The sequence below is a fragment of the Spea bombifrons genome, chromosome 11, assembly GCF_027358695.1.
Source record: "Spea bombifrons isolate aSpeBom1 chromosome 11, aSpeBom1.2.pri, whole genome shotgun sequence".
Lineage (NCBI taxonomy): Eukaryota > Metazoa > Chordata > Amphibia > Anura > Pelobatidae > Spea > Spea bombifrons.
In genome coordinates, this window is record NC_071097.1 from 7,196,602 (window position 1) to 7,210,089 (window position 13,488).

At 41.1% G+C, this 13,488-nt stretch overlaps 1 protein-coding gene across 1 annotated transcript; it reads right to left on the reverse strand.

The window, feature by feature from the left end:
- Nucleotides 1-217: 217 nt before the first annotated feature.
- Nucleotides 218-12,926, reverse strand: FUOM (fucose mutarotase). Its single transcript, XM_053450691.1, has 6 exons — nt 12,694-12,926; nt 6,787-6,855; nt 5,780-5,850; nt 3,474-3,572; nt 1,573-1,646; nt 218-941 (listed from the first exon to the last, which is right to left on the reverse strand). Exons 1-6 carry the CDS (start codon nt 12,776-12,778, stop codon nt 890-892), a joined length of 450 nt encoding a protein of 149 aa, XP_053306666.1. The 5' UTR covers nt 12,779-12,926; the 3' UTR covers nt 218-889.
- Nucleotides 12,927-13,488: the final 562 nt, after the last annotated feature.

Consider the following 13,488-nt stretch of genomic DNA (forward strand, 5'->3'; position numbering starts at 1 on the left):
GAAAGACACTGGGCGGTCTTCCCTCAAGGGGTTTTTAGGAATTATATAGTTTTATGTAGGTGAAATATGAGACATGGGGCCAGTAAAGCGGTCTGTCAAAATTCCAAATTAAACTAAAACGCGCATTTTCAGGTTTGACCCCACAACGTAACAGAAACATGACTTACCCATGCATGTGGGGTATTGTTTAATACAAATAATAATTTAGTTTTGGTAATTTTGTATAACAGAAGAAGAAAAAAATGTACTGAAAAACTGTTTGTATCTAATGTGTTTGCAGTAAAATATAGCCCCCCCCACCACATTTTTAAGGGCACAGATTGGTGCTAAAATGATTACAAAGGTTAAAAGTGTTAAAATGCATTTAGTAAAATACTTCAGGTTGACAATTTTCAAAAAATATAATTTGTTCAGCAGTTTTGCCTTTTTATAGCTGCTATTAGGATCCAAATTCCAGGCAGTTTGGCAGATCATTCATATTGCTAAACAATTTGACATTTTTTTCCTTTTTTTTTTGTCCCCATATATTTTTTTAGATTTATATATAAACCGCCATTTAGTAAGAAAATAAAAGTATTATTTCAAAAGAAAGCCCTACTTGGGGGTCCCACCAAATGAATCACAGTCTAATAAAGACATAAAAATTGCTCCCAACAGGAATAGAGGTTGATACAGTGAGGGAATTTAAAGATGCAAAGGATAAGCAAACAAGGACTGATTTAAGGTTTAAGTCTTTAACTTAAGAAAAACCATCAAGACGACCAGAGGCAATGGACACCTTGTGCAGATTTAAGAATATTTACAGCCATTACCACCGCAATCTGGACCAAATCCCAGGGCAATAATGCTTAGACATTAGTCATTGGCAAACAGATCCCAACACAATGTTTTAACCTATCACTCCTTTCTTCAAAATGAGATTGCCATACAGAGCAGTTTCCCTAGAAATAAAAACACAAAATCTGATGTTATTTAGATGAACTTCAGGTTCGCCAAAACTTAGTTTGGGTTTATATACATTATTGGCATATAGCACCAGGGTTTGTGAATCATACGCTGGGACCGTGGAGTGCAGAAGTTGGAATATATCATAAGAATGATCTGCAAAAACATCGTTAGATGAAGATGTACTATGGAAAAAAACATTTTTCTACTTGAGAATTAGATGCAGTGCTATATAATGGAGGTTGGCATCCTTTATCTGCTGACTTTAAGGCTGTCATTGCAATATTTTGTGTCAACTGGATTCTTTATGGGCTATAATAACAAAAACTAGAAAACATACCAAAGTTTAATGTTGCAGATTGAAAACATATTATGTAAATGATTGCAATACTGGCAATAAACATTAGTGGACATTTCAGTTTGTGTGCGTCCATGGTGTTGGCAAAATTCCCATGACCCTAAATAAGATCCATAGGCTGGATCATGGGAACTATAGCCCAGTAGAAGGCTAACGGTTCGGTGATCTGGTCTAAATTTTACATATAACATGTATATAAACTATACATTATGAGTGCTAGAAGAAAAGCATACTTCCTTTGGGCTGGAGCAAGAAGGCCAAGAACTTACCCAGTTGCCACCACAGCAAAGGCTTTTTTGGCTCTTTCATAAAACTGGAACCTCTCTACCAACTGCAGTGGTGCCTGGAAGAAGGGTGGGATTTAATGCCTCAAAGTATTGTTAAATAAACAATAATGCTGCTCTCATTCTTAATATGAAGACTTCAACTCCACTCTAAAGGTTAAATACTAAAATGCAACACTAACTTAATTCTTAGACCTCAATCAATGAACGCTTGGTACAAGAATTAAAAAAAATACAGTAGTTCATTTTTCTCGCAGGCAGCAATAAAGTACAAAAGTCATTTGAAAATAACAGAAGAAATCCAAAATAATTTGAAGGAAGTAAGTTTAAGAAACTAGATTGAAAGAAAGAATAGAAGAATGAGGACAGACTGCAAGCAACACAGAGGGGGGCAGCAGCACCCAGAGATCTGCAGTTCAGGTAAGGGGGTAAGGGGAGGCTGTATGAACTAGTATGCGTGATTGAGGGAATGAGTGATTATCTGTGAATGAATGTTTGAGAATGAGTAAATCAATGGATATGTGTGTGATAACATGGATATGTAAGTAGAGGGGGATGCCATAGGCAGGCTGTCTGGGGGCTGGGATGCCAAGTCCGATGCTTCTAGTCTGGATGTTGGACAGGTCCTGTGGATGCAATCTGGGTGCCAGGGCTTGACATGATACTAAATTGGGAGGGCAATATGCAAGGGTGTGGGGGCATTCATTCACAAGAGGGTGCTGGGATAAATATACAATGTGGGGCTAGCTGGGGGCAATACACAAGGATGTGGGGGCATAAGCCATTGGCCATGATTTCCAGAACACATATAACTTTTACATATTGCTGACCAGCACTGCAGTATGGGGGGTGTATACACTCATGGGAGGGAACCAATTAGTCAGATATACATCCCCCATTCTGTAGAGCAGTGTTTCATCTGGGATGGCAACATCAATACATAAGGGGGGCAGCTATTACATACCTCAATACTAAAGTGAGGGGCAGGCTGGGGTGATACACAAGGGGGCAACAACAAAGCAGCGTAAAAATACTTTTTTTTTTTTTTTTTTATTGTTGTAGCTTAGCCCATCCGGATGTCAGTGTCAGTGTGGCAGAGCCTGTCCTGGTGTGTGTGGGTTTGGATGCTGGTGTGGCAGAGCCTGTCCTGGGATGTGTGTTTTTGGTCATCTATTTCCTGGCACTTTACTTACTGTAGGAATAAATTTAACGATTTAATTTTTACTTATCCAGAGATAAAACACCCTCCTGAAGGGGCCCACATTACATCAAGTGACCTCATGGTGAAACCAAGGCTGCTCGCACACAGAGGTAAGCAGGGGCAGGTGGGATGTATATGTGTAAACATGTTTGCGTGTCTATATATGTGTGTGTGTGTGTGAGCAAGGATGTGTACGTGTGTGTGTGAGAGCATGGATGTGTAATTGTTTGTGTGTGATGAGTGTGTGTTGGTGAGTATGAGTAAGTCTGTGTTTACATATGTTGTATGTTGGAAGGGGGGCAGGCGGCAAAGAAGGCATAGACGAGCTGTTGATGGGGCCCTGGGGCAATTTTTACACCAGGGTCCTGTGGTTTTTAGTTATGCGCTTGTCTGCTGGATGTCTGTTTCACTTCTCTACCATCCTCTCATGGCTGCTTCTAATATATCACCAAAATAAAGATATAACATTGATTTTGCTTATTTTTTGTGGAAACAGAGCAGAGCAGGGGTTTCAGGGGTAGGGGTTTCAAACACTTGATAAAAGGATGACCACCCACTGCATATTATCTCAGTGTAAAGTCTCCTTTACATAACAGTACTGTTTCCCGTTTTTTTTCTTCTAAGTTCCTAGCATGTTCTTATTTCATATGAACCCTTAGAAATATTGGGAGAAAAGCAAACTCACCATGGACCCCGCTTTGGCCAGCAGCATCCGATAATTTTCCCATATCGGTGTGTCCAAACTTTTTTCCTTATCACTCGCCACAAGGTCCATGACAGCCGCCTATCAAAGTAGGAACATGCAACGACTTAAAACATTTAAAATAAATATTAAATAATAGTAAAACTCAGTCACACAGAAGCTTATAGTTTGATATTAAGAGGAGGCTATTCAATGATAAACAGTCAAATCAGTATGATACCTATGAAGCAACTACAAAAGATGATTCTTCATCTTAAGAAACCTCTGAGGTTCCAACACTTTATATAACTACAACTTATTTTTCCTATCTTAGCCCATCAAAAATGTATCAGCTTGAACTTAAGACTAGGGCTGCAACTAACGATTATTTTAATAATCGATTAATCGGCCGATTATTTTTTCGATTAATCGATTAATCGGATAAAAAAAAACAATATGCAAATTTTTCGTTTATTTAAAAGAATTTAATGAACTGGATGTTAAAAAACAACTTAAAATTTACATTAACATTCTTATTTTGTTATGATGTAATAAAAAACAATATTTTCAAAGTACAAGAACCCAAACACAATATTTATGAAACAAAATAACCCCAAACATTCTGAAAAGAGGTGGACTATTACTGTTCAAGAAACTTTGCCCCAGCACTTTGCACTTTGCACCCAGCACTTTGCACCCAGCACTTTGCACCCAGCCCTGGCACTTTGCACCCAGCACTTTGCACCCAGCACTTTGCACCCAGCACTTTGCCCCAGCCCTGGCACTTTGCATCCAGCACTTTGCACCCAGTATTCAGCACTTTGCACCAGCACTTTGCACTTTGCACCCAGCCCTGGCACTTTGCACCCAGCCCTGGCACTTTGCACCCAGCACTGGCACTTTGCACCCAGCACTTTGCACTGTGCCCCTGCACCCAGTCTCTAACTCTGCCCTGCACCCAGCCCTGCCCCCACATTCTGCCCTGCCCCCACACTCACACTCTGCCCTGCACCCACTCTGCCCTGCACCCACACTCACACCCTGCCCTGCATCCCCACCCCCACTCTGCCCTGCACCCAGTCTCCCACTCTGCTCTGCACCCACACTCACACCCTGCATCCCCACCCCCACTCTGCCCTGCACCCAGTCTCCTGCCCTGCACCCCCCACCCCCACTCTGCCCTGCACCCCCACCCCCACTCTGCCCTGCACCCCCACCCCCACTCTGCCCTGCACCCACACTCACGAACCGCTCTGTGCGAATGGAGCCACTCGCACAGAGCGAACCGCTCTGTGCGAATGGAGCCACTCGCACAGAGCGAACCGCTCTGTGCGAATGGAGCCACTCGCACAGAGCGAACCGCTCTGTGCGAATGGAGCCACTCGCACAGAGCGAACCGCTCTGTGCGAATGGAGCCACTCGCACAGAGCGAACCGCTCTGTGCGAATGGAGCCACTCGCACAGAGCGAACCGCTCTGTGCGAATGGAGCCACTCGCACAGAGCGAACCGCTCTGTGCGAGTGGCTCCATTCGCACAGAGCGATTCGCTCTGTGCGAGTGGCTCTGTGCGATCCGTGCACATAGACAGAAGAATACTTACCTCCGGAACGCGTCACATCCGTCACGTAGCTTGAAGAAGGCGGAGACTGCAGAGCGTGTAGCAGAAGCGGGGAACGCTCGCGGAGGTAAGTAAAAGGAGCCGAGTGCTCCAACAACGAATTGATCACTCGATTAATCGATAACGGAAATCGTTATCGATGATTTCCGTTATCGATTATTATCGATTTTATCGATTCGTTGTTTCAGCTCTACTTAAGACTCCATTCTTCACTTGGACCATTGTGGCTACACCCATTTTATTAGAGAGAATATCATGCATTCAAACCTTTGTCGATCGCCTACTGACCAGATTAAGACTCTTGTATGTATGGGGAAACTGCGAACTAATAATTAAAACAACGCACAAGATCTTTGATATTGTCCACTAGGTTGCGAACTGATTTATGTGTAGACATACATAGTTTAGTTAACATATTTTTTTTTTATTTTTTTTTATATTGGACATTGTACCTGCCATGTTCTAACCACTTTCTACAACTTAATTAATTGGGATAGCTTTATTCACATCACAAACAAAATTAATTTACTGTGTTTGTCTAAATTACGTCTACTGGAAGTCTATTTCACATAACTACTGCCCTTATCTCTAAAGGAGAACTTTTCTCTTTAAGTTTGCCCTACCCCATACAATATATACTATACAGAGTAAATTGCTGGTTAAGTGTAATTGTAGCACATAAAAGACTTACAGGACTTGGAACATAAGCATCCAATGGAAATAGATGAAGAATGGCTTCCAACAGTGTAGGGATATTCAATCCTGATAATGACAAAAATAAAACATGTAGTGTATTATTAAATGAAGTGAAATGTTGCAGGAGAGCTGCCATTTCAACTAAACTTATTCACTAGGTCCAGGCTTAGAAAGTCTCTTCTGCAGGGGAAGGTTAGCTGTCAATATATAATATAAACACGGCTTCATGTACCCAAGATGGCCAACTCATTCCTTCATGCAAAAGCCCACCCTGGTCGGCTCTTTATAAACCCTTGTTTTCTTTAACCGGACCTAAAATGTAACACTTACTACAATAAGGATCTTGAAGGAAGAAGGAAGGAAAAATGAATGATGGAAGAAAAGAAACGGAATTACGGAAAGGAAGATGCAGTGAAAATGGTTTGTGTAAAGGAGGGAAATGGTGAGACTTATCACATTAATAATCAATTTTTAACCACCGTAGTTCTGGTGATATCAATGGCTTCCATATTTCTACTAAACTGAGCAATCAACAACTTTGCAACTCTTCACTCTAGAAGCAAACCATTCAATGCCCAATTTACCATAGGATAACATGTTATAATTATCTTTGCATTATTCCCTTAGTGTAAAACTATAAGCGCAGGGCATTAGGACCATTGGTGCCGAGTCCTGGTGGCAGGTTTATGTGCCAGCACCAGCATGAGAGAAGGGTTTAGCTAACCCTACAGAATGTTTCTTATGGTAAGGAGCAGGAAGGCTGAGTAGAATGTCAATGGTTTTAATAAAGCATTTCAAATATTTAAATTCTTTTGGAATTCACTATTACTTCAATTAAATGAAATGCACATTGTCCTAATTTAAAATGTAAATTATTGTGAGTTTTATGTCATGGTTAAACACTCATACTCACTAAAAACTAGCATCTAGAAATCAGGAACAGAAAAATTGGACTCTCCCTAATCAAGAAAGGAAGTATGCTGTTGGCCCAAGCCATCTTACCATCAGCACGGATAAGCTCAGGTCCAGCTTGGCTTATGGAAGCTGCAGGAAAGTTTGCGTCTGCGAGAACTGAAAAGGGCAAAAAGAAAAAAAATCAGATGCTGTATGTATAATTATATATATATTATATATATATATATTAGGGCTGCAACAACTAATCAATAAAATTGTTGTCAATGTCTTTCACTATCGATTAGTTGAATCGATTTTATCAAATATAAGATGACGTATTTATCAGAGGAAATTGCTCAAATATAGTCTGACTTCTAACGCTTAGATCCAGATCCCCCGCAGGGGACCCGGATCCTCCTCTTTGGCAGCCGGGAGGCATCTTTGCATTGTGCGCAGACAACCTCTGCTGCTGTGCTCCATTTCCGCCGGGGCTTCTATGACGGAGCGCTGGAGTCACATGACCTTCCAGTGCTCCCTCATAGAAGTTCCAGCAAAAGTGCTGGCCAGCAGCAGAGGTTTGTCTACATGCACTGTGTAGACGTTCACGGGCTGCCCCCACTAGACACCAGGGAGTCTGGAGCATGGTGAGCAGAGTGGCGTATCAGAGGGCAAAAGGCATTTCTGGGGGGCACAGTGACATATCAGGGGGGCAGATTGAGTGTGGATGGGGAAACCACACGAATAAGGTGCAGCTGGTGTTGGGGGAAGGCGCAGGAAAGTCACTTGTCAGGTTTTTTTTGTGACACTATTTCATTTATATCAGGGGCAGAGTGGCATATCAGGAGGTATAAGAGATATCTGGTGGCATATCAGGGGGGGTACAGTGGCATATAGGGGGTATGTGGCAAGCCTGGGGTCAGATGTGCATAACATGGGGGGCAGGTTGGCAAATAAAAACAAGAAACAGTTTACATGTGAATTATTATTTACTAGTAAAACATTTTTTAGGTTTTAAAACCTAGTTTTAGAAATAATGTTTGGGGTCTTGTTTCTTTTAAAACATAGCCTTTATTTCAGTAAAAAAAGAAGGCGATTAGAGAAATGCCATTGTGATAGATAAAAGCGTACAACACATGTTAATGTACATTTTACGGTTTTTATTCTGATGTTAGTTTTTAACACCCAGTTTGCTCATTAAACAAACATAAAATTTGCATATTGTTTTTTTTTTTTTTTTTATCAGATACAGCCTAATATATTATATATATATACACACACAAGCTTGGGAGCAGGCACCCTAACCCTTTATGTTATGTTTTATGTATACTTTGTTGGAGCTATAACATTTTCAGAGCAAATACCCCTCGTCTTATATTCAAGGTCGTTTCAAATAGAGGTCTGACTACAAGACTAAGATCCAGATCCTCCTCTAAGACTACAAGATTAAGACCCGAATCCTCCTCTCCGGCTGGTTGAGGTCTGTGAGATGCACGCAAACAACCGATGCTGCCGGCACTTCCTCTGGGGCTTCTATGACGGAGCGCCGGCATCATTCATAGAAACTCCGGCGGAAGTGCTGATAGCAGCAGCAGAGGTTGTCTGCGTGCATCGCGCAGATCTCCACCGGCTTCCCCACTAGACACCAAGAAATCTGAAGCATGGGGGACAAGTCAAGTCTAGGGAAGCACTGGTAAGTAGGGGGAGGGTAAGAGTGGCATATAGGGGGTATAAGACATATCTGGGGGGCAGAGTGGCATATAAGGGGGTATAAGGCATATCTGGGGGCAGATACGCATAACTGGGGCAGGTTGGCAAATAAAAGGAAATAAAGACAAAAAAATGCATTTTTCCCAATCATAGTTTTTATTAAATATGAAAAAAATTGTTATTAAAATAGTCTTATAGGGTAGTCTTATATTCAGGCTTTTTCTTTTTTTTCCCTAAATTAATATTCAAATATTGGGGGGTCGTCTTATAATCAGGGTCATCTTATAATCGAGCAAATATGGTATATAGCCTAGGTGAATGAGCACAAGTAAAAAGACTCTCTCAAGACCAATACAGTGCCATCAACGAACACTACATATTATACTACTTTATAAAAATTTCATTTAGCGTACGTACACAAATTATATATATGTTTTTAAAGACAAGTAGGACTTTTCTTATACGAATAGTTCATCATTTAATCTGAATATATAAATATATATAAATAAAAAAATTCACATTTTATTAGGGTTGCAACTATCGATTTGTTAGAATATAAGATGAGCCTCCCCCCGAACAAATGCTTTGAAAAATACCCATCGTCTTATATTCAAGGTCATTTTATAATCCAAACTCAAATAGAGGCATGACTATAAGACTAAGATCCAGATCCCTCGCAGCGCTGCAGGGGACCTGGATCCTCCTGTCTGGCAGCCTGTGGATGTCTGTGCGATGCGCATAGACAACCTCCGCTACTACTTGGCACTTCCACCAGGGCTTCTATGACAGAGCGCCCGCGTGACATGACCTTCCAGTGGTCCATTATAGAAGCCCCGGCTAAGGTGCCAGGCAGCAGAGGTTGTCTACACGCATCGCTCAGATGTCCACCGGCTGCCCCCACTAGACACCAGGGAGTCTGGAGAACAGGGGGACAAGTCTGGGGTCAGATGTATATAACTGGTGAGCAGGTTGGCAAATAGAAGGAAATAAAAACAAGAAATGCAATTTTCTCAATCATAGTTTTTATTTAAAATGAAAAAATATTTACAAGCAAAACTTTTTCAGGTATTAAAACCTAGTTTAAGAAATACTTATTGTTCATGTTCCTTTAAAAAATAGCGTATGTCATAGTAAAATAAAAAGGTGATTAGAGAAATTCCATTGTTATAGAGATAAAAGTGTTGTGCGCACAGAGTACAATGACATGTTCATGGCAATTTAAATGTTTTATTCTGTTTGTTTTTAGTACCCAGTTTGTTCATTCATTTTAAATAAATGAAAAATTAGCATATTGTTTTTTATCCGATTAATCGAAAAAAAATTTGGCCAACTCATTACATAGTTACATAGTTATATAGGCTGAAAAAAGAAATGCGTCCATCAAGTCCAGCCTTTCCTTTATCTGTTAATTTTTTGCTGTTAATTTTTTTTGTTAATTTATACCTGTCCTGAGTTTGGATGTACCTTATATACCTAGGATGTGCATTTATTTTGGTGGTTATAGAGTGAATGTTAAAAAGGTGCGCATATTTTTTTCTCCAGATTGTAACATTTTGAAATTTTGAGTCTCTAACCTCAATAGCACTCACTGATCTCCAAACCACTATATATGTGTACAAAAAACAAACCAGGGTATTGCACTTTGGTAATTTTGACATACCGTATTTGCTCATTTATAAGACGACCCTCCAATAGTGCAACCTGTATGCAACACAAATTAATGCAATAAAAGTAATGGGCTGGATCAGCTCTTCACCAACAGATGGGTGTGTGATCCCAAATCACATATAGCAATTTCGATTTGCTATATCAGTCACATTATAATCCGACCTCAGCGCTACAGGGGAGCTGGATCTTTCTCTCTGACAGCGGGTGGACGTCAATGCAATGCAGACATCCTAAGCTACTGTGCTCCACTTCCGCTGGGGCTTCTATGACGGACCACCAGCGTGACATGACCTTCCTGTGCTCCACCATAAAAGCCCCGGCGGAAGTACCGGCTAGCAGCGGCGACGTTTGTCTGCGCACATTGTGCAACGTTCGCCGGCTGCCAGAGAGGAGGATCTTCCGCAGCGCTACAGGGGACCTGGATCTTCCTCTCTGTGCGCAGACAACCTCCGCTACTGCCAGCACTTCCGCCGGGGCTTCTATAATAGAGCACCAGCGTCACATGACCTTCCGGTGCTCAGTCATAGAAGCTCCAGCGAAAGTGTCAGCAGCAGCAGAGGTTTGCCCCTACTAGACACCAAGGAGTCTGGAGCACGGGGTAAGTCGGGGGGGAGGAGTGGCATATCAGGGGGGCAGGGTGGCATATAAGGGGTATAAGGCATATCTGGGGCAGAGGGGCATATAGGGGGTTATAAATTGTATCAGGGGGGCAGAGTGGTATATCTGGAGTATAAGGCATATCAGAGGGCACTATGGCACATAGAGGGGTATAAGGCATATCTGGGGAGGGTGGACTGTGGCATATCTGGGGGTATAAGGCATATCTGGGAGGCAGTGTGGCAAGCCTGGGCTCAGATGTGCATAACTGGGGGGCAGGTTGGGAAGTAAAAACAAGAAATGCATTTTTCTCAAAGTTTTTTAATCTGCTGTTTGTTCATTAAATTTTTTTAATGAACAGTTTGCTCATGAAATTATTTTAAATAAACGAAAAATGTACATTTTTTATCAGATTAATAAAAAAAATAATCGGCCAACTAATTGATTATGAAAATAATCGTTAGTTGCAGCCCTATTGATAACTTCAATTAGTTTTTGTTGAAGGGATTAGCCTACATGTTTTCCAACCCGCACTGTGAATGTTTAACCCCTTAACGACAAAGCCCGTACATGTACGGGCTTGCAGTGCAACGTGATAACGGCAAAGCCCGTACATGTACGGGCTGCTGTTAAACAGCTGCATCGCCGCGATTGGCGGCTTTGCAGCATCCCCAGAAGCCTCACAAGTGAGGCTGACCGTGGATCCGGGGAGGAAAGCCCTCCCTGGAAGAAAAATGGCCACTGCACCAATCATCAAAGATTGCGGTGGTGCCCAGCTAAAACAGCTTAGGAAGCGATCGGAATCACACATACTGGGGTATTGTTTGGCAGTGACATATACCAGGAGCTGTAAATTTATACCTGGAGTACAACGTGTGTGAGAAATATATATTTTTTTTTACTACCATAAAGTTTGACAAAGGCTGATGGTAGAACTAGTGCATGGAAATGGTTAAAATACCAGCATTTGAAATACCTTGGGGTGTAAATTTTTAAAAATATATGGTTTGATGGGGTAAATTTCATTGGCCGGCATCAAAGACACCCGAAATAGCACACGGGGCAGAATGACCAGATTTGGAAAAAATGGTTTTGAAATAGCAAAACACTACTGGTACTTATTGCCCCATAACGTGCAGAAAAAAGCAAAAAAAAAAAACATAAAAACACTGGGTATTTCTAAACTCAGGACAAATAGTAGAATCTATTTAGCAGTTTTTTTCATTAGTTTTTGCAGATGAGTAAAAGTTTTTTGTTTAAAAAGTGAGAAAAAAAAATGTTAACAAAAAAAAAATCACCATATTTTATCACTTTTTTTAAATAGTAAATTAGATGATATGATAAAAGCAATGGTATCTAAAGAAAGCCGTTTGTCCTGAAAAAAAACAATATCTAATATGTGCGGGAGCACGAAATGAGAAAGAAGAAAATCACAGCTAAACAGCAACACTGAAAAATGTTAAAAGAGCCATTGTCCCGCAATATACTACGAGTACTAAACAGTATTGTCCTTAAGGGGTTAAATGGTATATTTAATATGGACAAGAACAATACATTAATTGGTGTGTTAATAGTTACAACAGATTGTGTTTCTTTAGCATTGTAACCCAGAGGGAGATATGATATTTTAAGACAAATTTATACATAAACGCTCGTAATGTGTCCTTGCCACTGTATATAAATGTATTAATGGCATCCAATGAAAATGTAAGGGAGGTGTGAGGCATGAATGTGGCATTCACTTTCAAACACTTAATTAAGGAATTTAGTTTAACAATAATGTATTTAGAAAAGTTAACAATAGAAAAGCTAAGTGCTGTTTTAGGGCTGTAGAAAACTCTTCTGAGCTTCTAAAAGAGATGGACATCAGGTTAAGCCCAGGGATTTGGTAGAGGGACTGGCCACTTAATCAGTGGGAATTGGCAAGTACATTTTTTACGTAAACACTTCCGGCTACACTGCTGCAGGAAATTGCAGCTGACTTTCTTCTTGTGGGATAAGCTCAATGGCAACACGGCTCGGTTTGCAGTTGAAACCACTCACCGATCTCATCTCCATGCCCCATGCGGGCCAAAGCATACAGGAGCTCCGGAGAAAGCACCGATGGAACCCCTTTCAGAACCACCATGCTGCACTTTGCAGTAATGACCACGACGACGCTGCACAGTCCCTATCACGCCCCTAAACCCGGAAGAGGACTACAAGCCCCATAATGCTCTGCAGCAGGCAACCTGTGTTAGCGGTTTACTTGTGGCAGTGAGTGGCAGATACAAATGGCCGCGCGTTTAGTGAGACGCCACACAAACGTTTTTCGCTTTAACCGCGTACACTGTCGGTGACTCATAAATGTCACAACATGCACTCTCACAGCATTCTTATGTGATATATTTCACATGCTATGTCTGTCTACGTATTGCACAGCGCTACTGAATATGATGGCGCTATACAAACCATTAATAATATTAATATAGCTACTAAAATGACTGTACGGCCCCCTTCGCAATGTTTGAACACTTAAGATCACAATATACACATCACCACAACTGACACAGCTCATAATGTCAATGGTTAAACTGTTTTATTTGCTAGTGTGAAACAATGGGTTATTGATATACATTTGTATTATGGGAAATAAGACTGAAACATAAGGGTGCCTTATAGAAAATGGGACATGTAGTGATATCACAGTGATGTCACAGTGGCAGGCACTGCTAACTGCTTCATCATTCCTTTTGCTTCCTTAGATATGTCTGAGGTTGTGACAGAGCTTCACCTGTACAAAGAGTCCTGATGCCTATTTCAATGGTAAAAGCGTCTCACTTGGAGGTGTCTGCATAC